Source organism: Mycteria americana, chromosome 4, assembly GCF_035582795.1.
Source record: "Mycteria americana isolate JAX WOST 10 ecotype Jacksonville Zoo and Gardens chromosome 4, USCA_MyAme_1.0, whole genome shotgun sequence".
NCBI lineage: Eukaryota > Metazoa > Chordata > Aves > Ciconiiformes > Ciconiidae > Mycteria > Mycteria americana.
In genome coordinates, this window is record NC_134368.1 from 88,081,006 (window position 1) to 88,108,368 (window position 27,363).

General features: G+C 42.1%; 1 protein-coding gene across 1 annotated transcript in view; it reads right to left on the reverse strand.

The window, feature by feature from the left end:
* UGT8 (UDP glycosyltransferase 8) overlaps window positions 1-27,363 on the reverse strand; it is a 47,985-nt gene that overhangs the window by 8,290 nt on the left and 12,332 nt on the right. Inside the window, exon 2 of the mRNA XM_075499318.1 lies at window positions 18,543-19,366. Coding sequence (XP_075355433.1) covers window positions 18,543-19,364 — 822 coding nt within the window. The 5' untranslated portion in view covers window positions 19,365-19,366. The remainder of the gene's footprint in view (window positions 1-18,542; window positions 19,367-27,363) is intronic.

The following is a 27,363-nucleotide window of genomic DNA, read 5'->3' on the forward strand; positions in this document are numbered from 1 at the left end:
GGGTAACCTGACAGCCACGCCGCGAGATTTCAGTTCAGAGGCAGCAGCTTTTACGGCAGGGCACCCTGCGACGCTTCTTCTGCAGCAGGGTCAGGTCCCCTGCCTTCTGCGGCACAGGGCCTTGGGGTTCTCTCCAAGAGATGCTCAGCCCACACGTGGTCACCGGCAGGAGCACCCTGTCCACAGCCACGGCTGGTCCGGGGTTTTGTGGCACTAAATACCTCGGTGCCTTGGGTACAGCCACAGGTGATTCTTTCACAGCTCGTGCTTTGGGCAAGTCCCAGTTAAGTTGCAAAGCAGACCACAACTTCCGAACCCCGGGGCTGGTGGAAATGGGGTTTGCGTCGCTGATGACAAGGCAAGCCACCAGATGCCACTACCGACCACCACCAGGACAGCAGGGCTCTGCAGGGTCAGAGGAAAAACCATCCTAGCATATGAGAGAGCAGAGCTGCCAGCTAAACAAGTCTCAGACACAGGAACAATGTCATTTGGCTTCAGGGGGGGAAAATGGGGGGGGGGTGGGGGGTGTAAAAGCCTCAGTGTACCCTTTGCTTTTGGAAACTTAGATTTAAATTCTATTTTTCCAGTGCAACTGTTGGCAGTGGGAACTACAAAATTATACCACTGACACAGAGATATGTCAGTCTGCTGAAGAATAACTTCCATTTCCCAGGATATGGATTAATTCTGATCTCACCAAATTTAAGCATAAGCCTACTGAACACCAGTACAGCAATAGGAAATGAGTAAAAGGAAAATTAAGAGCCCTGTTCACAATGTGCCTCTTGTCCTGGTAATAAATAGCAGGCCAGACAGTAATAGAGTAACGCTGTGCTATCGTATCCGAGCACAAAACCACAAAAACCAACAGGCATAACAAAGACCTGCACTTTACACTGGGGGTTGTACACTAGTGTCTGCTATGCAGCAAAAAAGCGATTTCCATTTTCTCTAGAATCCACACTTCTTCATTTTTCTTTATCCTTTTCCAGTGCACTTTCTTTTCTATTTTTTTTCCTATGTCTGTGGAGGTAGGGGGAAGAAGGGAAAGGAGGGAAAGTGTCTGCAACCTGCCTCGAAGCTGAATCATTTATAATGGGCTGAACTTCTGACATGAAAGTTTCCAGCAGTTTTGTGATTTATTTAAAGTTTGTCCTTGAATTTTACTTAAGGACCTAAGGCATGCTGCAAATGTAATTATATTATAGTCACTTAGTGGTTCAACTAGTTACATCTTGAACTATTTCCTATCTGCTGTTTAAAGCTAAATAGAAAGTAACCTTTTGTGGTCTCTAGGACAAACCATTCTGAAAAGCAATCAAGTACCATGCTGTAGAAGACAACTCTCTGCCCATTTGTGACATCCGACCAAGTTATATTCTGAGAGCTGAAGTCACCTGTTACAAGGTGGTTTTCTTCTGACAATTGGAAAAGCCCAGCATTCACAGGCTCTGGTCTTCACAGGGCACTCATCCACCCTGATACCTGCTGGAGGAGCAGAAACCTGGAGTTTTCTGAAGTGCCTTCTTGATGATACCTCCGTGACACAGCTGCTCAAGAAGCCAACAAGGGGAGACACTCTGCTGGACTTCATACATATAAACAAGGAAGAGCTTGTCTGGGATGCAAAGGTCAGGGGCAGCCTTGGCTGCAGTGACCATGAGATGGAGGAGTTCAGGATACTGAGAGGACAAGCAAGACAACAGCAGCATCTCCTGGACTTCAAGAGAACTGACTCTGGCCTCTTCAGAGGTCTGCTTGGAAGAATCCCGTGGGATACAGCCCTGGAGAGAAGAGGGGTTCAGGAGAGCTGATTGATATTCAAGTATCACCTCCTCCAAGCTCAGGCATGGTCCATGCTGATGAGCAGGAAGTTAAGCAAAGGTGGCAGGAGGATGAATAAAGGACTCCCGGCAAGACTCAGACGTAAAAAGGAAGCATATATGAGGTAGAAACAGGGACAGGTGGCCTGGGAGGAATATACAGGCACTGCCTGAGCTTGCAGGGATGGCTTTTGGAAAGCCAAAGCCCATTTACCCCTGAATCTGGTAAGGGACAGGAAGGGCAGCAAGGTACATGAGCAGCAAAAGGAAGACCAGGGGAAGCATGGGCCCACTGCTGAATGGGACAAGGGACCTGGTGATAAAAGATACGCTAAAGGCCAAGGTACTTCATGCTTTTTTCATCTCAGCCCTTACTGGTAAGGTTGGCTTCAGCAATCCCAGGTCTCTCAGACGAGAGAAAAAGTCTGGAGCAAGGAAGACGTACCCTCCGTGGAAGATCAGGCTAGGCTACTTTCAAATGAACTGGACATACACAAGTACACAGGACCTGACAGGATGCACCCAGAAGTGCCAGCAGGCAACCAGGAGCTGGCCAATGTCACTGCAAGGCCACTCTTGATTATCTTTGAAAAATCCAGGAAACTGGAGGAGATTCCTGTGGACTGGAGGGAAGAAAAATTGTCCTGCATTTTCATGAAGGAGGATCCAGGGAATGGGCTGCTCAGCCTCACCTTGATCCTTGGAAGGTGCTGGAGCAAATAATCCTGGAGATCATTTCCAAACATACTAAGGACAACATGAATGGAGCAGTCAGCATGGATTTATGAAGGGAAAAAAAGTCAGCTTGATCAACCTGATAGCCTTCTACAGTGAGAAAACCGGCTCAGTGAATGAGGTGAGAGCAGTGAACGTTACTTACCTTGACCTGAGTGAAGCTTTCAGCACTGCCTCCCACCACAGCCTCACAGACAAGCTGATGAGGTACTGGCTACACAAATGGACAGTGAGCTGGGACTGAAAACTGGCTAAACTGCGGGGCCCAACCAGTTGTGATCAGTGGCACAAAGTCCAGCTGGAGGCACGTTGCTTTTAAATAAGGACAAAAACATGATAGCTGGCACTACCGCTCAAGTATTTCTCATTCAGTATCGGGAAGTCCTACTCGTGCCTACTTATGCTTGGTCAGACACGTGGTTTCTGCTGCTAGAGATCAGTCTGTTCTAGCTGAGGAATGGCTCCCAAGGCTACCGCTCCTCTGTGCTTAATTAGAAACTCTGTGAGACTTCACAACTCTGATGTATTCACATAATAAGAATTATACATCATTATGCAAACACAGAGGAGGTATAAAATATTTCCTATAATGGAATTTCTAAAATAACATTCAAAAATCCCCATGCATAATAACGAATAGCTATTAAGTACTTAGAATTTTATGTAGAGGAAAAAAAGAAAGGAACTTTACTATGTACCATGGAATTAGTCACCCTACAAACAGGCTTTTGCATTTTATTGTTGTGCAATAGCAAAGCAACCTGCTTCGCGTTATTATGGCTGATTTCATAGCCAAACCTGTGTAAGCTTCCCTTTGAAGGTAATCCCACTGCTTCAGTGCAACATAACATGTACAAAGGGGAACTTCAGATCTTGACAGGCAAGACAAGATCCTGCCATCAGGCTCAAAAGTGAAATTTGTTTGCCATATTAAATGGGATTACATAAAAAAATAAAAATCAACAGAATACAAACCGTTTTATTTTGTATGAACTGAAGCTTATCATCTGAGTGCTCCCTCTCCTGACCCACTTCCTAGGTGTGGCAACACACAAATGAACACTCGCAAGCTCTCAAACGGGGATCCAAGCAACAGAAGTTTGCATGGAAAGATTTTAATTAACTTCAGAAATCAGGCTTCCCCTACAGACAGGTCCATACAAGAGACAAGTGAAATGAGGTTTGCTATGCTCCGAGTTGGTCAGGTGCAAATCAACTCTGATCCAACAGGCAGGGACTTAGCTCAGACAGAACAACAGCCTACACAGCTGCCATAGGCTTCCAGACCAGAGCTGGATGATGCCTGGCCAACCCAAATCAGAAGCAAAGGACCTTGAAGTTGTCCTCAGGGTTTCTTTTAGGATGCTAAATTAGAAAGAATACAATTTTGATTCTTCACACAGTCAGGGTTAAAACTGTCCTGTGCCAACCTCGAGAAGATCCAGAGGAGTTTCAACTCAGCTTGGCGTATTTTGATATCAACTGAAAGGTTCTTTTTTTCCCCCCACTCAAATTTGTCCTAATTTTACTTAAGCTTTACATCATGCTGGTAGTAAGAGGAATTGCTTGCCTGTCTTCTGATCTGCAGCCCCTTTCCAATCTGCTTCCCCAGAAGGGTGCTGGAGATCACTACCGTGCATGGGCTGCAGAAAATGGACTACAGACTTGTCAGGACAAGGGTTCTCCTTGCATACATCTGTGTAATTCCTGGCATAACACAGCCTTAATTAAATGGGATCACTAAGCATTGCTAAAAATGCAAGCGTTGAGTAAAAATCAGGAAATGAAAAATGGGGGACTTACACTGCCTCCTTGTCGAGCTCCCCGCGTTCGTGACCTGGAGGAGTCCATTATTCTCAGGTTCCTTTAACGTCTTACAATTATTTCTCCTGACAGCTTTTTAGTATAGACTTTCTAAACTGAAGATCTAGTGAAACTGAATCCAAGTGAGTGGCATTCATAGGCCTCGGTTGCAAGATAGATCTGAGTGTCCCGATACAATTGGCTGGGCCATGGCACAAAGGCTCAGTATTTTCTTGTACTTTCCCTGTTCTTGATGTGGCATACAAGGTATAGAAGTGATACTCACAGTAGATAAAAAGCATGCTATGATCTTGGCACATGAAAGAGACCAAACACTTCACCAGCATTATTACTATGGCTCTGTACATCACTTAATTGGCACATATACATTGCTAACGTTTACTTTAGGAAGCACACTGCAGTGCCTATGATGCAGGACAAGCAGGGCAAAATACAAGCTTTGAGCGATTCTCACAAAAAGCGAATTGTGGAAGAGAACACACTGATGCCACAGGACAATTTTGTTTGCCTACAATTTCAGCATATCTAGCCACTATAGCCTTTAGTCACCTTCCAACTTTGCCATTCATTAAGAGCCATATTAGCCCTAACACCCCAAGTGTCAGTCTCAATGAAACCACCACTCCAACACTGTACACCAAGAAGTTTCACAGACACCTAGGCTCATCCCCTATGAACTCACCCCTTTCTTTTTCTTAAATCCACTTACACTTTTGACCTCCAGCACATTCTGCCTTCCCGATCTAATTACGCAGAGTATGAAAACGCACTGAGTCAGGATGAGTCATTAGAGCTGCCTTCATTAAAAGCAGTGTTCCCTGTTTGGGCAGCATTTTACAGCTCCTCGCTTGCAGCAGGAAAGCGACCTCCTTTTGCCCAGTTTAAAGGATGTTCAGGTTCACTGTAAATTCAGTGCGATTTTTTTAATGTAAGGAAAGGATACTTAATATTTGAAATGACAACTTTCGAGGTCTAAGCCTACAGTAAAGGTCTGGGGAGGGGGGTTATTACATGACAAGCTGCATTACTGAGCCTTCCTCAAACTCTTCTTCAAACTTCAACTGAACACAGAAGTGAGAAGAACACACCTTTGACTTTTGCAGTTAATTCAGACTGTACACATATATCGTAATGACAAGCGCTTCTTTAAATGGTGATCTCTTTCAGTGACTGTAACAGAGCACCTGATGACTTTTTTTTCCCCAAATATAAGTATTTTCAGGTTTTGTTGTGTAGAAACACTCTTGCCTCAATTACTTGAATCATAGAACGCTTTGGATTGGAAGGGACCTTTACAGGTCATCTAGTCCAACTCCCCTGCAAGAAGCAGGGACATCTTCAACTAGATCAGGTTGCTCAGAGCCCCATCCAACCTCACCTTGAATGTTTCCAGGGATGGGGCCTCCACTACCTCTCCAGGCAACCTGTGCTGCTGTCTCACCACCCTCATTGTAAAAAATGTCTTCCTTCTATCTAGTCTGAATCTACCCTCTTTTAGTTTAAAACCATTGCTCCTTGTCCTAGCATAGCCAGCAGACAACATTTGCTTTGCTGAGGCTACCCTGCAAACTTGACAAACTGACTAGAAGCTTAGAAACAGACCTGGCTTCCCCCTTCTAAACTAGGAATCAAACCTCAAACAATTATAACCCCCAAACCCTGATGAACTTGAAAGCAAAATTTTCAACAGAATTTAAAAAAAAACTTAGATCAGGCACTCACGTAACTTGTAGTTGAGGAAGCATTAAAAATGTAATAGTTGTTCTTTGTAAAGTCACACCGAAAACAAGGTGACATTAAGGAAGTATTAAGCTGGATACAGAGGTGCATACCAGGATTTTCCAGAAATTTTAAGACACTTAAACACAGCTTAAAAGTCTGGGATTGGAGAAGGATTCACAAAAGTGACCTTGAGGGAGCCTGGAGAAAACAGCCTCTCTCAACAGTCAGCAGAGAGGCTCATCCAAAGGATAAACCTGAGCACCTACAGCTAGACACATCACACCTCTTCTTGCCCACTCCCGTCCCCTCACCAGGCACTCGTACTGTGCCTGGCGCGTCAGATGAGGTTAGCCCGTGTGAAAGACAGAAAACCTGTCAAGTCTACTATAGCACGTGTTCAGTTTCTGAACTGAATTGTGAACTACATTTTCTAACTGAATTTTGGTTTTCATCCAGTTATAGCTTTATATACATCCCCAAAGTAACACCTAATACATACATTAATGAATTACCATTTTCACTTAAGTCATTAAAAAAAAAAAAATCAACGCATGCTTAAGGGAGCCCCAATTACAACACTGTGCCAAACCCTGTCAGGCCTCTGCCTGTTTTCATGTGCAAATGCATGTTCTTGGGGCAAAATAGTAGAAAAGTAAGAGACTGAAATGATAAACTTTATTTTGAAGCTCCCTACCTGTTCATTCAAATCTCTAGTTTCACTTATGTTGACTGACTGATCCTGGCACACCGAGTCCCGGAGGAGGTACCGATTCATCTTCGATCATATTCCACATCAGATGCGCTTTCTAAACACTTTTAATAAATTATAATTAAACACTTACAGGTCTGAGAGAGGTATGGCACTTGCACAGATCAAGCAAAGGCAGTCAGACAGCTCCTATTCCCTTCCTTCCCTGGGCAGGGAGCTTTCACATGGTAGCAGACTGGCCTTGTGGCCATTTTGCCCCCCTCAGAAGTTGCACGCTTGCTTTTAAAACACTGCCTTGAGTGTGTCATATACACTGTTCAAAGGCTGCCTAAGCAGGCTTCTCCTTTTTCAACATGGGTAATATTTATTGCAGTCTGAGCTTTGCACAGGAGCAGACACTACAACCTTGCCTTGTTCTCCTTTGCGAGTTTGGGTGCCTGTAAGTAACGATTTCTGTGTGACACTACATTACTGAAGAGCGAAGGTTTTTGAGTATGTACCAGCTTTTTACTGAGGTTCTCCCTGTGCTTGCATAGGGAGAATAAGCACTTATTGATCTATGCTGTACTATAGGCACAGGGGGGGATTAAAAAAAAAAAAAATCTTTTTACCATTCTCAGACAGGAATCCTATTGTGCTAACCCTACTATGTGAGCTTTGTTCTGTTTGATTTTCTAATTAGCTATTCTTAGCAGGCTTAGATGCTAAATGCACAGCTGTGACTATAGAGTGAGGACCCAGCTGGCAGTAACCAGTGGTGCCTAATACTGAGCTTTGTTTCAGATAAACAAAGTACACAAATACAAACATAACCGGGTTTAATATCCGAAGCTTTCCCTGTTCAGCTGCTCAATTCAAATGTGCAATAGCACAAATGTCTGTTCTTTGAATATGGTTGCAAACCACCAGTCCCCAATGGAGAGCACAGGCATACTATGCAACTTCTACGACAAAATGCTGCTTAGAGTAGACAAAACCAGATCTATTTCAAAATAAATAAATAAGCAGCCACATGAAGTGATCTTTAGAAAGGAGATCCCCACTGATAAATAAACAGAAAGGTACACAGACCATTTTTATTAGTGTCCTAACTTTCCTGGCATCTTCTAAATAGTACTTCTCTTGTGAAATATTTAAATGATATAGTAATACGTTTTTAACCTCATTTCAAATTTTACTAAAAAAGTTTCAGCACAGGCGGTTAAAGGTCATACAGATGCCATTATATGACCTTTACTATCACTGAACAAACGGGGTCCTATCATATAATCTGAAAGTTATAAAACAACATGTCAGTCTACAGCAAACCCAGAGAAACACCATCACTTTAGGCATCACTTTAGGCTTTGCCTAAATACAAATAGCCTAAATACAAATAGGCTGTTTGTATTTACTTGCCATGAATCTGTAAATCAGTTTACAACCAAAAATAGGGTTTCTTTTAATTTGCTCTAATGAGCAAAGGACACGGGACACCAAGGTGAACACCCAACTGCACCGAGCAGAGGATGGCTCGCACCTCCCTGACTCAACACATCCAGCTGCCTTCTGCTGGCTCAGCCGAACACCTCCGCATCGGCTAGCGCGTGTCGCACTCTGAAGGTTATTTTTCCCCTAACTAAATTCCTGCCTTTTAAAAGCGATGGCCACGAGGCAAACGCGCTCGCCCCATTTTATCAGGGTTTGTTCCTTTTCATATCATCAGGCTCAGTCAGTTCAATTGACAGCAGCCACGCTGCTCCCAACCAGGACAAGATCCTTCCCCACCCCATTTCCCTCTGGATTAATTGCAAGTTAAGTGTTCTCTTCCTCAGGCACAAGTTGCTGTCAGCCACCAACCTCCTCTCTGTTGTGAACTTGTAACTAAATGTATTTTTTTCCGGTCTCTCCCCCTCTCCTCTCCATTTATTCTGCTGTCTGAAGTCAAACTGAAACTGCTAAAAATGAAACAGAAAAGGTGGGGTATTTGTAAAGTCTCTGTAAGTTTATATCCTGTCTGCCCTAGATATATGGATGTTGGCTGACCTGCACCATACACTACTAAGATGCTGATAAATTTCATTCTATTAATGAGATCTACCAGACACAAAGTCCATGCAGTTAATATTCACATTATTTTTTCATATTTTGTAGTTCATATTAGCATAGAGTAAGATAATTCCAAAAACAATACTTTGTAGAAATTTTTTAAAAGCCTACTCAGATTATGGCATTAGACTAAATTCCTCTATTTTCTTGCTGGTTAAAGCCACGCTAACACGCTCAGTTGGGAAATAAACTAAAAGATCAGACTGTTTTCTATTAGGACCCCAAGCACTACGAAGTGCACTGTCGTCACATATTAATCTAACAATGCTGTTGATAAAGTGCTTCTTCAATAATATTAGCCACAGATTCAGCCCTGCTGAAATACAGATTTTTTCCCTTTATGTTTCTCACTAGTTATTTGGTACATATATACACACTGCATATTTGGCTTATCAAAATTCATTTGGGAAGAAAAAGTCTTTAAAGCCTTATCAGGCTTTTCAATGTCTAAAATGTTGCATTTTCTTGTCCCTGACCTCGATTGCCTTCTCCCATTTAACCAATACCGACAGAATGTTTAAGTCTATTTAACTTTAAAGGGGAATGAAATTCAGACTCAAAAACGCAGGCAAGAAATACAGTACCGCAAGCATTTGTCTTTTCTCCCATATCTCAGCCCTCTCTAGAGTTACAGGCGTATCCAATGAAGCCTCCAAGAACACGGTCTACCTAAAACTAAAGGTCAACCAGAAAACTGCCACGCAAGTACTTCCCTGATGCAACACTCTCCGTCAAAAATCCATTACTCACTGGACCTTTGGCAAGCGCCCTAGGAAAGCAACTTTGCCTTTCAAATGAATGGAAGGTAGTCGAAAATAAGAAGTTTGCCCTTCAAGAGAGGTTATTAAAATCACTGCATAGAGTAGCAGGTGCAGCAGAGGTACCCTCAAATCCAGGATTCGAATTAAAAAACTTGTTGGCATTACCGCAGAGGCAATATTCTGTTAAAAAATACCAAAAAAACCCCCCAACATTCACATTCCCAAGGATGATACCCCATCCTATAACTTGCAAGCATACATAGAAAAGTTTACGATTATTAAATGTAAATGCAAACCAAGGTTTTGCCAGTCCTCCTACAGTTTCAGGAGCTGCATATGTAGCAGAGAAGCTGTACAAGTAACAGTTAAGAAAAGACAGTTTTAAGTATGGAGACTGTTTTTACTTACTCTGTCTATAGAACATCGGGTCAAATTAAATTGCAGTAAGAAGGAAATTGAAAAGAAGCCGAATTTTAAATCCAGACCTCTGCATTACAGATACTGACATACAGCCCCATCCATAAATCCACATTACAAACTAATTTAGGTGAGAAATTTTGTCTTTTATTGTTCCAGTATGACACCTGCGCTCTGTGGATGGTAGGAGATATAATTCTAACTGCAGCTTTGACTTAATAATGGCAAGTTCTTCTTCATTTCCTCTTCAGATTAAATAGCTTTTCTTTCTCCCTGGAACTTACCTCCTCCCTTCTCTCTAATATTTATAAATATAGATATACACGCATGCATATATGTGCCTGTATGTATACACACACAAATATATACACACATAATATACATATATTTTTTTATAATATTTATGTATTTTAAACAGGCCATCAGTCATCAGCCCTTCTTTAAGAAGCTTAAGATCAGCTGGCTTCTGAGACTGTGTAAGTGATAAGATCTCACATCCTTCAATAAAACCTCCCTAATCTCCTCTTCTGCTCCTCCACTTGGTTGAGGTGACCAGAATTGCTCTCAGAAACTCTTAGGAGGGCCCCATCTACGCCCATTCCCTCTCACCACCTTTTTGCAAGAAGCACGAAGAGAGACCAAGCCCCACAGCGGCACTCGCTGAGCAACTCCCCGTTTTCACCTCTTACAGGGCCCCTGCTCCTGCCAGGTCTGGATGCAGGCAGGGCTGCCAGCACAGCACTAGGCAGGACGAATCCCCTCCACCTCCCCAGGCCAGGGTTATCGGACCCCGGCACAGCACGCTGCCTTGCAACATCCCCCACGCAGGCTGCGCACGGCCTGGGCAAACTCCGGGAGATGCAACGGAGCTACGACCAGCAGCAAAACTGCAGGTGAAGGTTAATACTCAATGACAGAGGTGTATTGCTGCGTTAAAAATTAATTCTACTCAGAAGTTTGAAAAAAAAACCAAAAAAACATAAAAACATTAGGACGATATTGTTAAAAAAAAACTTCTGTTCAAGGTGCTGGTGTGACCTACAACAAGCTCGCTGTCAGGATATGAAAGACGACTTTACTTTAGGTCATCTGTAAAGTACATCCACTGAACCTGGGCACTGAAAAAATTACTGTACACCAGGTTTCAGCCAAACACGAATTGAATCCCTGACACTATGATTCCCTTGAAGGCAAGCTTTTAATGAGAATGGCATTATTTGGAAGACAGATGCTTTTTTAGGCAGAGAAGCTGATGATACATTACTGATTTTCCCAGCACTCTTCAAAAGGTCAGGTAAGAGGTGCTTGAAGCCACACCACGGAAGAGGTTACGTACCACCTGCTCTCGGCCACTAACACCAGGCAGGGAGCCAGGCGTGGCACTGTCCCTTCTCCTCCCCATCCGTCACGGTCCGCTCTTCCTCAGAAGCCTCCATCCTCTGCCGGTGGTCCCTGCTGCAGACATCTCACCAGCCCAAATAACGGGTGCTAACACCAACCCAGCCACAGGATATATAACTGCCCAAGCAGACTGTTAGCCAAACACAAGTTAGCCATTTCACTTAAATAACCTTTAAGCAACTAGAACATCTGAAAAGAAAAGTTGGCTTGATTACAAAGATTATTTTTTTAAAGTCAATAATATTAATAATTAGGCTTGCTGCTCTTAAATGTCAGCTTTGAACACGTCCCAATTTCCCAAATTATACAAACACGGTGTTCAAACTCAAGCACATTCCAAATACTACAGAAAAAAGTATGCCTTTGGAAATGGTTCCTATCTTCTGTTTCTCTACATAATGTTAGAAATTATCCTGTAGTATGCTAGAGAAGTAGACCATGGAAAAAAATACTAGCTCAATATTTGGCCTACACACAGGTCAGTCTTAAAAACTTGCAAGTGACACTCACAGTTAAAGCACTGCAACACTACCAAAGTGAATACATCTTGTTGATTTGTACATTCCAATACAAAAATTATGAATTAGAATATTTAAAACCAGAAAACCTGCTTATAATAGTAACTTATATTAACCTGTTTGATTTTTTGTAAATAAAGAAATATGGTAAAACAACTTCTGTTGCTTTTAACTTTCATTGTTGGACCTATGCAACATCCAAGGTCTGAACCTTGCATTTTCTATTCCCAATACACACAATCATTTGAGCTGAGAAACAACGACCTCGTACTACTATCCATGAACCAAGCAAACTTGCTTTTTGATGGACAGCACAGGCTTGCTGAAGAGGTTTGCAGTTCGTTCATCAGATCACTGGATGCCAGCTTACTTGTGGCACGTGTACTTGGAGGACCTGCCTTCCTGACCAAGTTTTACTGGAGATACTGGACTGACTTCTGAATTCAGCCCTGCATCCTTTTCCCTGTGCCTTATGCTACACAGGTAGATGCTGAGTCACGTATCTTCCCAAATTTAAAATGCAGCAGTATAGCAGGAATAGACACGGTTTGTTAACCTAGCCATACTAGAGCATCTGAGACTGGAGACTACAGCAGTTTTATGACTGTGGGTACGTGAAGAGTTCAGGCAACGCCTACTTGTGTAGCAAAAGATCAATTGTTGGGGGTGGGGGAAAAGAAGCTTTATGTGGAAACATATTTCAGAACTAAAATACATGATCATACGGTTTGGCATGGAATTTACACAGTGCCCCATAATCTCTATCATCCTTAAAAGACTTTTTGCCTCCCCAGCTGACAATCACATGCATTTTAAAACAGCTCTACAATTGCTTCACATCACCAGAAATTTACTGTCAAAAGTAGCTCTGTAAGAACTATTCCCCAGACTTAAAAAAAAAAGTGATGGTGCTATGCCATGCACAAAAATCTAGTGCTGCAGTCTGCAAGAGTTTATAGACAGTGTCCTTGAATTTGAATGAAGGAGAAGAATCTGATCTAAGGAATAAAATGTCTCTCTATTCTTCCACCTAATTTTAAAGATAAATACCAGTATCAGCTAATATGCCTAGTAAACATACCACTGTCAGCAAGACTCAGAAAAAAAGAAAACTTTTTAGTGGAGATATCTCAAAGCCACCAATTTGTTACATAGATCTAGATCTATATAACAACAAGATTAGGTAAGAGATCTATAGGGAGGAGCAAGTAAGTTACTGTAATTACTATTTGCTGACAGCTATGGCTGAAAGGACAGCTTCTAATTCTGAAACATGAACACCCTCCTTTGTATCATAAATTACATTTACTCAGGTACAGAAGAATTTAAAAAAATGAACCGTCATTTGTTTCTCTTTTCCTATCAACGACAAATGTCATTCAATCCAAAGTACCATCTCAAGATCCGCATTGAAAAAAAGCTTAAGTTACACAGACGTAGTTATGAAACTTTAAAAACTGTGCAGATGTGAAAAAGCAGCAGCTCAGCTTAAAACTACAGGGTATGGTCATTTTAGTTGGTGATTTTTTTTTTTTGTAAACACTGACACAGGTTCTCAAGTACAACTGTATCCAAACTGCAGGATCCGACCTATGTCCAAACGCACCTACATCATCAACTAGTTGATAGAAAGGAGTCCTTTTGAAACACCGTTCAGCTGCTTTTCTTGCAGCCAAGATGCCTGCTCATTGCCAGTGTCCTCTGTCCCCTCCTCACCAGGGACCGGGTATTTCCCAAGGCGGCTGCTTGTAGCACCCGTTGGGTTTCTACCCTGATTCAAGGACCTATCTTATCAGGCTGATTAATGCCTAACTACGTATCAGCTTAGTCGCAAGATATAAATGCCACAGCAGAGGTTTCTCCATTGTTTCTTAAAATGTGTGTTACTTTAAAAAGCCAGCTTTATTCAGCTTCACAAGATCCCTCCAGAGGAGTCTAATAAGAAAGAGGCAGAGGAGCCTTTTTCTTTACTAATGGCTGCTGCCAGTTATCTGGAAAATACTGCCAGGTAACACTACACACTTAATAGTTTAAGTCAGCGATGACCTTAAAGACTTGATATTCAGTCTGTCTCTAGCTTTTAAGGCTAATTCTGCCCACACTGTCCTCTATGTAATTCAAAATACACTCTTTTTGGAGTTAACTATACAAACCCTGGACTCTCTCATGTGCATGTAAGATTTTATTCACTTACGGGTAATGGGTGCAGTCACATTAACCATCTCCTTGTCTTTTACAGACCACACTATTAATGAAAGAACCACCTTCTAAATCCATGCGCTTTAACCAGCAAAAATAGCACGCTAGCTACCACAGAAGACGACTCCTAACTGTGTGGTGTCTGTTGCCTACACTGAGCTTTGCAAAGCAATGATCAGTCCTTCTACCACAATGAAATACAACTGACACAAGTTATGTCCAGCTTCATCCACCTGCAGCAGGGATCAGAAGAGCACAGGAGGAAATGTGCCATCATCGGGAATTTCAGTCACTGACTGACATAGTGCCTCTCTGTAAAGGGCAAGACTAACCCTGCTACACCGCGGAGAAAGCTCCCAGCTGCCTGTGCCATGCCGCAAGGCACCGCAGGGAGCCGGGTAGAGCGATGACCTCCAAAGGACCCGCTGCTCTCCTCGCTGGCTCTTGGCTCCCGCTCCTCGGCACGCTGATCACTGCAACCACGCCGAGGGACACTGCACCAAGCGCATGGGGACATCGGGGCACTGCTTTAGAGGGAGAGCAAAAAGGAGGATTGGAGCCTGGCAAAGGCTGCCTGACGCATCCGGGTAGGCTGCAACCCGAAGACACATTCGCAGTTTGCGTACCACAGCCGGGTGCTGCACACTGCAGCCATAATTGCTATAAAGCTCAGCAGCAGCTAAAAATCATGCCCGCCACAGGAGATAACTGCATGATCAGCTACTGCTAGCTTCTGATCTGTGCCAGGCAGTAAGGATATGCCCTAGTAAGGCCAGTTCCCTTCATAGGTGATGCGCAAGATGCACAGCTAAGACACAGTCCCTGCAGGGGCTGCAGCCTGTCCCTCCCTGAGCATGGTGCCAGCACAGCAGGGGCTCTGCATATACACTGTGCACGCTCCAGCAGCTTGACTTTGGCTACATCTATTGTGGTCCCCCCATCTGAGCATCCCCCCACGAAGCTCATCGCTTAAAGCCCTCCAAAATGCCCAATGCTGCTACAGACCCTTATGTCTCCTATCAGACACCAGGAAGCATTTGGTTTGCAGGTGAAATAAAGCTTCCAGCTTAACATCCTCCAAAATAAATCTAGTTTACCTGCACCAAAGGTACTCTACAAAGGGAACCCGCATGCAGTAAGTGGGGATGATTAGGGGATTTACAAAACCATTCTATTGCCCTGAACCTAAATATTAATGCAGATGGGACAGGGACAGAGCAAAGCAAGAGTCAGGTTTGTTTCCCCTCACACACCCACTGTTACATGACATGGATGTTCAGCACCCCCTGCTACATCCTACCTTTAAAGCTGTGTTTTTCTAACTTTTCTTTAAAGGAAGCTTAAAGAAAACACAGGTGCAGACTCTGAACAACCACAAAACAGAGCTACCACATCCCCTACAATTAAACAACAGCCATCCCATAACAATTTTAAAGGCCTTGACCTTTGCCTCCTCTTTGACTGTTTAATTATTACTCTCTGCCTTTTCTTTTTAAGATGTTACTTATTAGCAGAAAACTAGAGCTTTTCAGTTATGTGTAAGAATTCTGATTTGGTTAAACAAACTACTTCTTTTCCTTTTTCACCCCCCCTGCCCCCCCCCAAAATAACTGACTGCCAACAAGGCAGCAGTGCCCCTGCTGAGGTGCCCGAGTATTTTGTGTTGAGCAGGTATTTTGGACTTGAAGAAACAACACAGACTATTTTTTTCCTAATACTTTTCTACCAGAAAGAGTGGACTAGGCTACTTATAAGTAGTTTTGGAGAATATAAGAGACCTGAAAGGCTTGTAAAAGTCGCTTAAATTTGCCTGCTGAAGCTGTTATCTCCAGCCACATGGCCCTCTTTTCTGATGATGATCTCTGGGCAAGAACATCGCTTTCATTTACAAGACGGCTCCTGAAGCATCACCATTTCCAGCCTAGCATAGAAACGTGAACCAGCTCTGCTTCTGGCTTACCTTAATGCACCAGGCTAAAACCCGCAGAAAATAAATTAGCAAAGGCTTCTGCCTTAGAGATGCAGTAATAGCTGAAAACAGCCACAGCACTAGCTATCCAATTTTAATCTGCCAGAAGAAAGCAACAGTTATGAATTTTATCTACCTGTTCAGTAAAAACAAACTGATTGCCCAATAATTTACCTACAATACGTGCCACAGTGGATTATGCGTAACAGTTTAGGCATGGACAAATTATATGGGAAAAGATGAACACACTCACTTTGTCTCTCTTGCATTCAAATCAAATGCCATGCTTAGAACATTCTAAGAATGAATTACCCGATAAAACTGAAGAGAAGGTAAATAATTCGGTTCACAAATAATTACAGGGTTTTTCCCCCCCCCCCACTGTAATAGGTATTTGCCAGCATGTACTCTACCTACAGGTCTATTTCAAGGTTACTGGCAGTCTGGTGCCAGTGGTAAGTAAACTTAAACATTTTTTACTTAAACAAACTTTACTGGTAAGTAAAATTAAACATTTTACTTACTGTTCCACCTTCTTGCATCATAAAATATTGTAACAGGTTAACATCTGTGGTTCCAGAGTAAATTTAGAAAGTACACAGAAATATATTCTCAAAAACCTCCAAATATATATTCATATATGTGTTTACAAATATATATCTCTATACACACACATCTCTATAGCAAAACATTGAAAGAAAACTGCTCCTTTCCTTTTCTTCCACTCCATTTTATAACAAAGAAAGTATCTGCTTTTGAGAACAGTTAATTTTTTTTACCCTAAAGACCAATCTACAGAGATAAAAAATAGACAATGTTGACGTAGTGCCCAAATTTATCATACAACAAAGACATTTTTCTTCTTACAGAACAAGAAAATATTGGTTTGGAAAAAGAAGAGCTGAAACTCAATCCAGGCAGCAAGGTTTTCCTGGAGAGAATAGGGCTGAACTTTGTTTAGACAGCACAGGGCTACCTTTAGTCTGCTTTCTCAGGATATCTGTGCAGCCTGACACTTTCTAGCCACAAATGCATTCATGTACACCCATGAAGAACCAGCTAGAAGCAGCACTGTTACGGTCATCTCCTCTGACGCCTTGGCGAACAGACAATAGCGTATGTTGGGATATAATCACTAGCGCGTTCAGACTACAACACAAGTGCCTGCTCTCGTTCAGCTCAGATGCATTTAAAGTTGAACAGGGGAGGAAAAACAGATGAAGGAATTGGCTCAGCACTCCACAGCCTGCAGCCCAAATCAGAGAATTGTCTGATGTTTTCAGAGTTGGTGAAAAAAGGTAGTGCTAAGTCAAGACACTGCCAACAGTGCAAAGGGAAAAAAAAAAAAAACACCACCCAAAAAAACCCCCCAAACCACCCTAGCCTTCCACAACCAATTTTCAGACTAAAACAGATGAAAAGTGGGCCTGGCAGTTTTCATGCAAAAAGCAAAGGCTGAACAAGGCATTTTTAGAAGCAAATTGTTAAGCACTGCAAGTCTACCTACCTATTTATCACCCAGCCAGAAGCATCCATTAATACTCATCTCCAATTCAAGATCTATTTGTTTATGTGTACATACATAGAAGTGTAAATGACATGGCTTTCTGTGAAATTTTGTTTTGCCTGTCACTCACTGTTGTGTTGCTGAACAGAGGCATTCTTGGATATCAGGTATCAAAGATCACATGGTACACTGAAGTAATCAAACTTAATTAATCTGTGCAGTCAGGATTTCTGGAATCAATCCAGTCACCACCACTATTTCAGTCTGAAGTTTGGTACCTGATGACCAGGAAGCATACAGCAAAAATTCATATCCGAGTACAGCAGTGGTGCCATTTATGTCAACTCGTATCATCTCCATTTCTTGGCCTATACACAGTTTCTTCATGCTTATATACAACTAGTTTTAAAGACATTTTTACCTATCAAACCCAGGGAAGCAAAGTCTCCATCAAAACACTAATACCATGAAATTAGATAGTATAACCTATCAGCAGGCTTCTTTAAGCGTAAGCACTATTCATCCGTTCTCCTTTCTTCCCATTTTAACCCACACTTGGTTAGAAGCTACAAATGTAATCTCCAAGATAGCGTGCACTGTTTTTTCCTCTACTGTACCATTAAGCACCTTACTCAAAAGCAGAATACTTCCTGCAACCACAAAAGACTCATTTTGGTAAGTTTGTGTCCGATAGTTCCCCTCACCACCACCCCAAGCTACTTCCAGTGACTTCAAGGGTATATTTCACCAAGCAGCAACAAAAGACACCAGATCCCATTTGAAATTCACGGCTTAAAAACTGCCACTCATCACACGAGGTCAACCAGATACCACAGAAATTACTTGTAAAGCTCAGCAAACCTTACTTCTGGCAGAGGGCTGGCTGGTTTGGTTAGGATTCCTCCCACATAAACAACATTGGGTAGCGTAGGTCTTGGAAACTCCAGTGCTACATCAGTACAAAGCATCCACAGGCTGGATCCATGAACCAAGTCGTACATGGACCGTTCTGGCAGAACCTTGTATTTCTGCATTATCCTTTCATATTTTGGCAGAACCAAAAAACTGACTCCAAATCTTGAAATAAGATAAACAACAGTATTTTTAATCCTCTCAAATAGGTTCATGTGATCTGTGAGCAGCGAGTTAAATTCTGGAACGTAAGACAGGGGAGCTGGAGCACCCACTTCTGCTGGATACCAGAGGCCAGTGGAAAAGACGGCATATTTAACCCCTAAAAGATGAGCTATAACAAATCCACACATCTCATTGGGATCTACCAGGAGCAGGTCAAATTTCTCCTGTTTCAGGGCACGCATGAGGTTTTGGTTGCCAACGATCATGTCGCAGTTCTTGGAGTAGTGGTCCAGGATATCAAACAGTTCGAGGGCTGTCAGTCTCCCAGAGAAGATACTCCTCATCTTGGACTGGAGAAAGTCATCCGAGGTGCTGCTGTTAAAGATCCCTGGGTAGCGCTGAAGTCTATAGTGATTAGATGGAGGAATCTCTCTGCCCTCAGAGAGGAGAAACACTGTCTGGTGACCTTGGTCATGCAAGGCTGAGGCCAGAGTCTTGAAAATATAAAGATGGCTTTCAAACATAATTGGCGGCACAACAACAATTTTGGCAGCCCTCGCTATCCCGACAGCACTCCACAGGAGAATGAAAGCTGGAGTGTACGGCTTCATAGCTGAAATGAGAAATAAAAGCATTACATCAACAGAAAACAGGTTTGTATGCTACCTGGGAATTTAAAAAAAGTTATTATGTGGCTGTCCCATGAAAGCTAATCACATGTCCCTATTTTGAAGACATCTTTGCAGCGGTCACAGGGAAAAACAGAGCCACTCAGCTTCAGCGTGCATTTGGTACTGCTCGGTTTCCAGCGAGATCTTTATTTTCCCCTCCTCTCCCATCTGGCATTAGGGGTAGACATGAGACTTCTTCCAACACAGACACCGATATGGCACCTGCATTAAATGGCAGGAAAAACAGGTTGGTATCCATGGAGATACCACATGCACCGCTTGCGAATTATATATGCCATCCAACAGCCGTAAGATCTTCAAGTCAGCTCTGAAAGCTGGACCCTGCTACGTTTGGGATTATATTTAAAAGCACAATATATTACAACGACAATAATGCAGTTAAGTGAATAAGAAAGATGCTAAGTTCAAAGACCCAAAGGCTCAAATCCTCTATTTGTTCACACACGAGACCCAAAGGATGCACTGGTGATTTTCAGTGCGTAGGATATAAGATGACTCTCAAATACAATTCAGTCTTGCCCTCTCAACAGGCACTTCTAATACGTCCATTTTAATTTTCTGGTTTGACCGTGCCACACTTGACACTACTGTTAACATGGTTATGAGTATTTTTACCGCAACGTCTTGTCTGACAGTCGCCCACAGCTTTCAAGCTGTCCTCCTTTAAGTTGCAACTCTCTATTCTGATTGAAGGATAACATTTTCTGCCGTTTTGTTTTCATATAAGCCAATGGGAATAGAAGAGAGAAAGATTTTTTTTTCATCCTAAAGGGACATGCAAATTCATGCCATGTTTTTCTTTAGTATCAACACTGATCAGACACATGGGGGTAGAAAGTCAAAATCTGGCAGGAAGATGCTACCATCGAATAAGAACTAACTTCACTACTTTGAGCTTTCAAAAATTACATTTTGTGTACGAGAACAAGTGATATAACAGGAGTTAGTACTACATATGTGAACATCACAACTTCCACTGAAGCACTTTTAGAAGTACTTGATTCTGAACCTACATAAATCAGCATTTGAGCATGCACTCGAGCACAAACTCTAACCTGTGCTGAAAACCCTAACCTACGCTGAAAACCCCACTGCCGTCCTAAACATACACAGTTCCCGACAGTAGCAGGCTGCCGGGGAAAGGGAAAATACTTTTCTCCCCCCCTGTTTCGGTGAGTAAAGCCTATAAAACGCTGTATGTGCCAGATGAAAGCAAAGTGCATTAGAAGAACAGAGAGGGCATGCCAGAAAGCTCCTCAGTCACTTTAACCCTCCTAGGACAGAGGAACAAGTACAAGCCAAACCAAACAATCTGCTCTTTTCTCGTGCCAAACCAATGCACATGGAAACCCAAGCCTGTCGCACTGTCCTTTATAAATAAGCACAAGAGAAACAGATAACGCTGCTACTCGGTCCTTGTTATCTCCTTACAGCGTAGTCTTATAACTCTCCTACAACAGATTTCTTAGGACTTAGTTTTTTTTTTTTTAAATGTTATGTGGGTTACCAGCTCATCAACAGAGCATCTCATATTTGTATTGCTACTATATAATATTGAGCTTTCTGAATGATGCCCCAATTTTCTCCTACTGCAGCTTCTGCAAGTGGCCTGACTTTGAAACATTTATAAGCACGATGCACCAAGCCCAAGTAAGGTTGGAAAATTACCACAAGGTACATTGACTATTTAAATCAAGTTTCTCACAGGAAAAGTTTTCTTACTGGTTTTGAAGCCTCCTCCACATGTGTCTTTAGAAAGTCTTAGCCAATGCCTAGGAGATTACCAACCATCACTTAGAAAACTCTACAATTTTAAATTAATTATCACCAGCAGTAGTGTGCGCACAAAAAAATTTCATTCAGGCAGAGACACATGTTTTTTGTGGGGTTTGGGTTTTTCTTTCCTCAGACAAAGCCCACAGCTTGAAGATGCACAGCAAAACCTTATGGTACCCACAGGCAAGAAGTAAGGAACTGAAATACGGAGAATTAATCGAGATCTCTACACCACCACATTCACAGGCTGATGAAGTGTTCTGGGAAGTACTCAGAGGCTTCCCTGTTTCTAGGCACAAAGCTCAATTTACAGAGATAACACTTTGGGGAAAGAGAGAGGAAATCACTTGCTGCAAATATTACCAGTAGCATACAAAATCTTCACTATACTGCACCATTGTCTGACATCAGGAGAGATAGATTTGATTTTTAAGCTGCCTCAATTAGAGTGTTGGAGATTTCCCTAAAACATCTCCTCCTCGGTGAATAGCAGTAGCTAAACTGAACTAGACAGCAATCCTATTCACTCTCCAATAAAGTTGGGAAAAGTACACAAGAAACAGCTTACCTCTCAGCATGAAGGCCTGACCTACCAGAGTGTTTAAAGTATTAAATTGCCTTTTTAGTTTAGGCCTTTGCTTTCACTGGAGGCTTTCTAGAAAACCGCAGCACCCCACAGAGCTCAGCTGCCCTCCCAGGATCTCCCATTTGAAGGGCATGCCAGCACCGAGCCCCGCTCACCATCCCACTTCACTCCCCTCCGTGAAACTTGCAGGTTTCAAGTCACAGCAGGGGGTTGTGCAAGTGCAGAAGTACACAGGCTTGGCGTAGCGTTCAATATTGGTATCAGCAAGCCATGCTCAGCTATCTTCAACAGGGCCCCACTGAAGGATAACGCTCGTTAGGTAAGTGTGGTTTTAAAATTAAGTAAATAATGGTTTGTCAATGAAATATCCAAGAAAAATGATTAATCAAACTTGGAAAAAAAACCCACCATTGATTACATCTCCCCATACTATAAGCATTCCCACGGTATTAAGCTACTGCTCCTGTCAATAATAGCGATATTACAAAACCATGAATGGAGGTGTAGGATTGGGAAATGCAAAACCAGTTAACATTTCTATCAGCAGTATAAGTCAAAGGTACCAGGAGCCTAAAGGCTAGGCATGATCCAACAGGTTGCCAGAAGCAGGCATGCCAGCTGTACTTTGATCTCCTGACCCGATACAGGCCCGGAGCACAGTGCAGGAAGATGCAATCCTTAGCCCTAAGGAGTCTTTTCCACAGCTGGGGTTACACACATGCCACCAAAAGCCATGGGAACTACAGCTGTACTTCCCCGGGATGACAACAGTACCACCCCACCGCTTCCTACCCCTACCCTCACCGAGCAGTAATGTTTTAAATGGGAATTGCATTGGATATTTTCCTCTTCATGAAGGTACTATAAAGCACTACCTACCTAACATAAAAATTTGCCAATATAACTACAAACAATTAATCAAACATTAGGTTTTCTCCTCTTGAGGTGTATCAGCGTCAAGAGATAACACAACACACCTCCCCAGGAGTCTGTAGGTTGCAGTATCTTCAGAACTGATTAAAAAAATAATCACTTCTCAAAAATGTATTATGCAACTCCCCTTTTCAATGCAAGCATCTTCCACAGGGACAGGAAAATATATGTACAGGACCTGCCAAGCCACAGAGATATTTAACACATCATGCTATTAGAGAAATGCCGATTAAGTGACATTTTTACTGGGAAAAACGGCATTGACCTTATATTGAACTTTTGGCAGGAACCTGCAGGATGAAGCCTCATCATTTCATCCCCGGCCAGACAGAAGCAGGGAGCTTGGAAGGTCTGTATTTAGCAGGAATGAGGGAAATAGATAACAGCACTTTGTAAGCCAATTAATCACAAGCATAACTCCCATATGGCAGACTGGGAGGGGGTGAGAAGTAGGTGCTCAGTGCCATCAGCAGGGCAACACCACACAACTACACCAGCCCAGCTCCGGGCTCAGTCCCGGATGCCCCTTCGCTCCGACCATCCTCAGCAATGAACTCCTCCAGCACATCAGGTATTTCCACCAAGACAGGGAGAGCTGTGGAGGCTTGCCTGTTTCAATGGGGATTTCTGATTCTGCTCATCTCCCAAAGCAGTGAGCAGCGCCTAGGCAGAGGGGCTTTACAGGGGTCAGGAAAATTATGAGGTGGTGCTCAGTTGGAAGCCAGCTAATCAAAACCAGAGCACAAGGACTCTTCCCACTAACTTCCAGTCATACTCCAGCAGTGAACTCCCAGAATAAATCACTTGCCAAAATAAATAAAAAAGATCAACGTCTACTGCACCTGCTGTTTCTGAATACCAGGAGCATGAAAAATTGGCAAGTGTCCCGAGAGAAAAGAGGAAAGAAAATCCAAAGCCAGAGGATGACACATTTCTCCAAGACAGTTAATAATATAAAACCATTTTCTACCTCTATCTTAAGTCCTTCTGCTCAGGATTTGCCTCCATTAAATAAGACAGTTTTGGTGTTCGAGCTGGTATATAACATCCTTTTTAACAGAGGGCAAGAAGAAAAATCCAAATTTTCTAAAATATAAAAAAAACCCCTAACAAACAAACAACACCCCACAAAATTATCACCGAACTGAAGCCATTACTACTTTCAGCTAAAAAGCCCTAAAAGCAAGGGTATGGAGGGGAAAAAAAAGATGCAGAGTGGCTTTATATGAGTGAAACCAACTGCCAACCGTAAAGAGTTCACCTATTGGAGTACAGCAAGAAAAAGTTTAATATTAAAGAAATACCAAGAGGTTAAATATTAAACCTATTCCAACAGCTTCTTGCAAAGTTAATGACCTACATGGGGTTTTTTCAAATGAAAGAGAAAGTATGAGTTTTCAAGTGTGTTACAGAAAACCAAGCACATCCACAGAAGACTGCTGGAGGGATGTTTTCAGCTGACCAAAACAGTTCTAAATCCTGAATTTATTTATTTTTTATGAAGTATTTTTCCATTTACCCAGAAAGACCAAGCAGGATCTAGAACAAGAAGTGTGACTATACAGAAATTGGTGACTTTCAGAGGAAAAGATAAGGGGGTTATCTAAAAACCCCTCCATTGTTCACAAAGGCCTGATACTGGAAAATTGGGCAACATGGAAAGAAACTGAATAACATTTACATTTATGTAAGTTATATGAAAAAGTTTTAATGTTTAAATAAATATTATAAAACTGAACTAATACTGCAGTTACATTTCAATCTTAAAAATGGATTTCAAGTAATTCCAATTAATAATTTATGTAACAGTCAATTACAGTACTGGAATACATACCCAGGGTTAGATTTACTGCCAGTCCTTAATAATCTGCTAATCACTCCGTAATTAAAACTTACAGGCAAGTTTGGGTTTTCTTCTGCTTTATACCACTGGCTGCCTACCTACTATTTCTTAATCTCACAGAAATAACCATTGTCAAGCCAGCAATAGCCATTATCAGTGTCTTCCTCCATTGTCGTGAGATCTAGAAGCCAAAGAGGCTCTCAAGCACCTCCGTATGCAGCACAGCTTGTATTCAAACTGCACAAACGTTTATCACTACTCAAGAAAGTAAACGGTTCTTATGCACTTACACATACCGTAACGATATAAAGAGAGTCCTTTTTACTCACTAGTAACACATAACACTCAGGAATTCTAAAGCAGCAAATGAAGTTTTACAGAGATCGAGTTCAGTGATGCTAGTAGCTCTTTCAAGTTCTTCCTTTCCTTTCAGCCTTGCTTTAGATTTGCTAAGATTTGTTGAGTTCACCCGGGCAGTTTGGTCAGAAGAGCAGGACCTCTGCCTAGAAAGGTGCCCTTCATACTAAACAGCAGTGCTGCACTGACAGCAAAGCAGCAATCTTTCTAGCTGCTGATCATTCTCACCTTACCCAAAGAGCTCAAATTACTCATTACAATTTAACAGATACCAGTACACATTAAAAGAAGCAGGCTTACCAAACTAGACTTCCACCTCTGCAAACCTAAGTGTGGATGCTAATTAGCACTGAAATGACTATGCCCAAACAGAAAGATAATTATGTGCCTCACAGGAGCGTAAGTATCAAAAAGGGGGGAAATTTGAGATTTGTATGCATTTCAGCAAACCGTGCATACTGCTAACTGCCACCTGAGTTCTGGTAACGTGCAGATTTATTACTTCATCTTTCTCACAGTATTGTCCTCTCTCTTTACTATCGGTTCATTACATAAAACTCAGTATTTTAGAGGGGAGAATACAAACCTTGCTTTTAGACCTGTAAACTCTCCAAAATTTCACAAGTGATCTGAGCCAACTGGAAAAAAAAGGCAGAAAAACAGAAAACTATTTTGGGGAAAAAAAGAAAAAGGTGTATTTTATCAGCACCTAAACTTCTAATAAAAGTTGCAAATCTGATGCAGTTTCTGCATAGGGAGAGTGGATCTTGACCAGTTATCAGTTAGGTACCGCAACCGCCCGTGGTGGGCTCCAGGCCAGGCTGCTGCAGCACTGGTTGCTTTCCCTCCCCCCCCCCCAAAGTCAAACTCAACATCAGTTACCCCACCTGCTCGTATCTCCATCCAAGGTCAAAACCCAGAACCATAAGCTGTGCGGTGTCACCTCAGCAGCCAATCCCACCCTACCATGCCCAACAACAGCATTTACCGCAGGAAACAGATAGTGCATTTATTTCTTTTAAGATAGTATGTATCGTAGCTGTAAGAAGAGACACGTGGTCGCAAGTATGGTAAAAAAAACGTTAAGTTGTGACTGAAAGACAACTGGTTACTGAGAGCATTACAAACTCCCTCTGAAAAGCACAGAAGCAGCTACTGTCTATGGTTTACTACCGCTCTTAATAAAAAGGAAGCATTAAAGAGGAGAAAGAAATGAGCACGGATCTCAGATTGTTACCTGATGCATTGCCTGTGTTACTTGATTTATTGAAGCTCCAGTTCTGCCCTGCCTACTCAAAATCCCATTGGCGTTAACTTATTTTATGTGCAAATCTGTTTGCTTTAGCTGTTATTAAACACAGTTTTACAGATAAAGTGTGGTATCCAATCTTCAAAGGCTTGTAAACATTTCAGTTAAACAAATACAGAACCAAGCCCTACAATACTAGTTGCATGACCAGAGGCCCTGTAAGCAAAGCATTTTATCAAGCCTAAGATAGCAAGGAGCGACTAACAAGAAGCACTTAAGTGTAAAACTGAAAAAGGAAGAAAATATTTCAAGACAAATAAAAGGTTCTCTAATGCTGTTTACAGGATGATTCAGTGATAAAAATGCATGCGCCCAAAACAAATCTTAGCTGTTATCAGCACATATTAAAGACAAAAACATACACATACACACAAGCATGAACGCAGTGCATTGATTCAAAATTGGGGAAGAGCAAACAGAGAAAAGAAGAGGTCTGTCTTTCTATTTGTGACATCCTCCAAGACACCTCTTGAAACAATACAAGTAATTTTTCAAGTCCCCCTCAAAATATTCTCTAAGATTTAATACCAGTGCAAATCAGTATATTTTTGCCAAGCACCAGAGTAAAGAAATGCTACCTATGCGAGGACGCGTACTGACCAAATTATGTATGACAGCAAATCTCAGAAGATGATCAAATTATCACAGACACAGGAAGATTTTAATTAGTAGCTTAACAGACAACAGGAAAAGAGACCACGCTCTTCAAGCTTAAAGTACAACTTAATTCCTAAACCCTTGAAGCTGGCAATTGTAAGATACTTTCTTAATCTGTAATACTGCTTGCTCTACTGTACATCTTCCATAGGTAATAGGAAATACTACTCCATAATCCCTTCAGAGCATTAAAGTAAATCAGGCCCATAAGCTGACTTCAGGCAGCAAATAGCAGTTTAAGATTATGAAGCGGTTGCTACTAAGCAACTTGTGCTGTAAAACAGACAAAAGCATCAGAAATGTGTGACTGCACAGAGCCTTGGAGCAGCAAACCATTGTATTATCTAGGAAGAGACTCTGATAACAGGTATTGCACAACCTTTGGATTTGTATTCTTAAGTTTTTCCTATCACACATCTTGTTACTAATTGCTGAGGTAGCGCATGCTATGATAGTT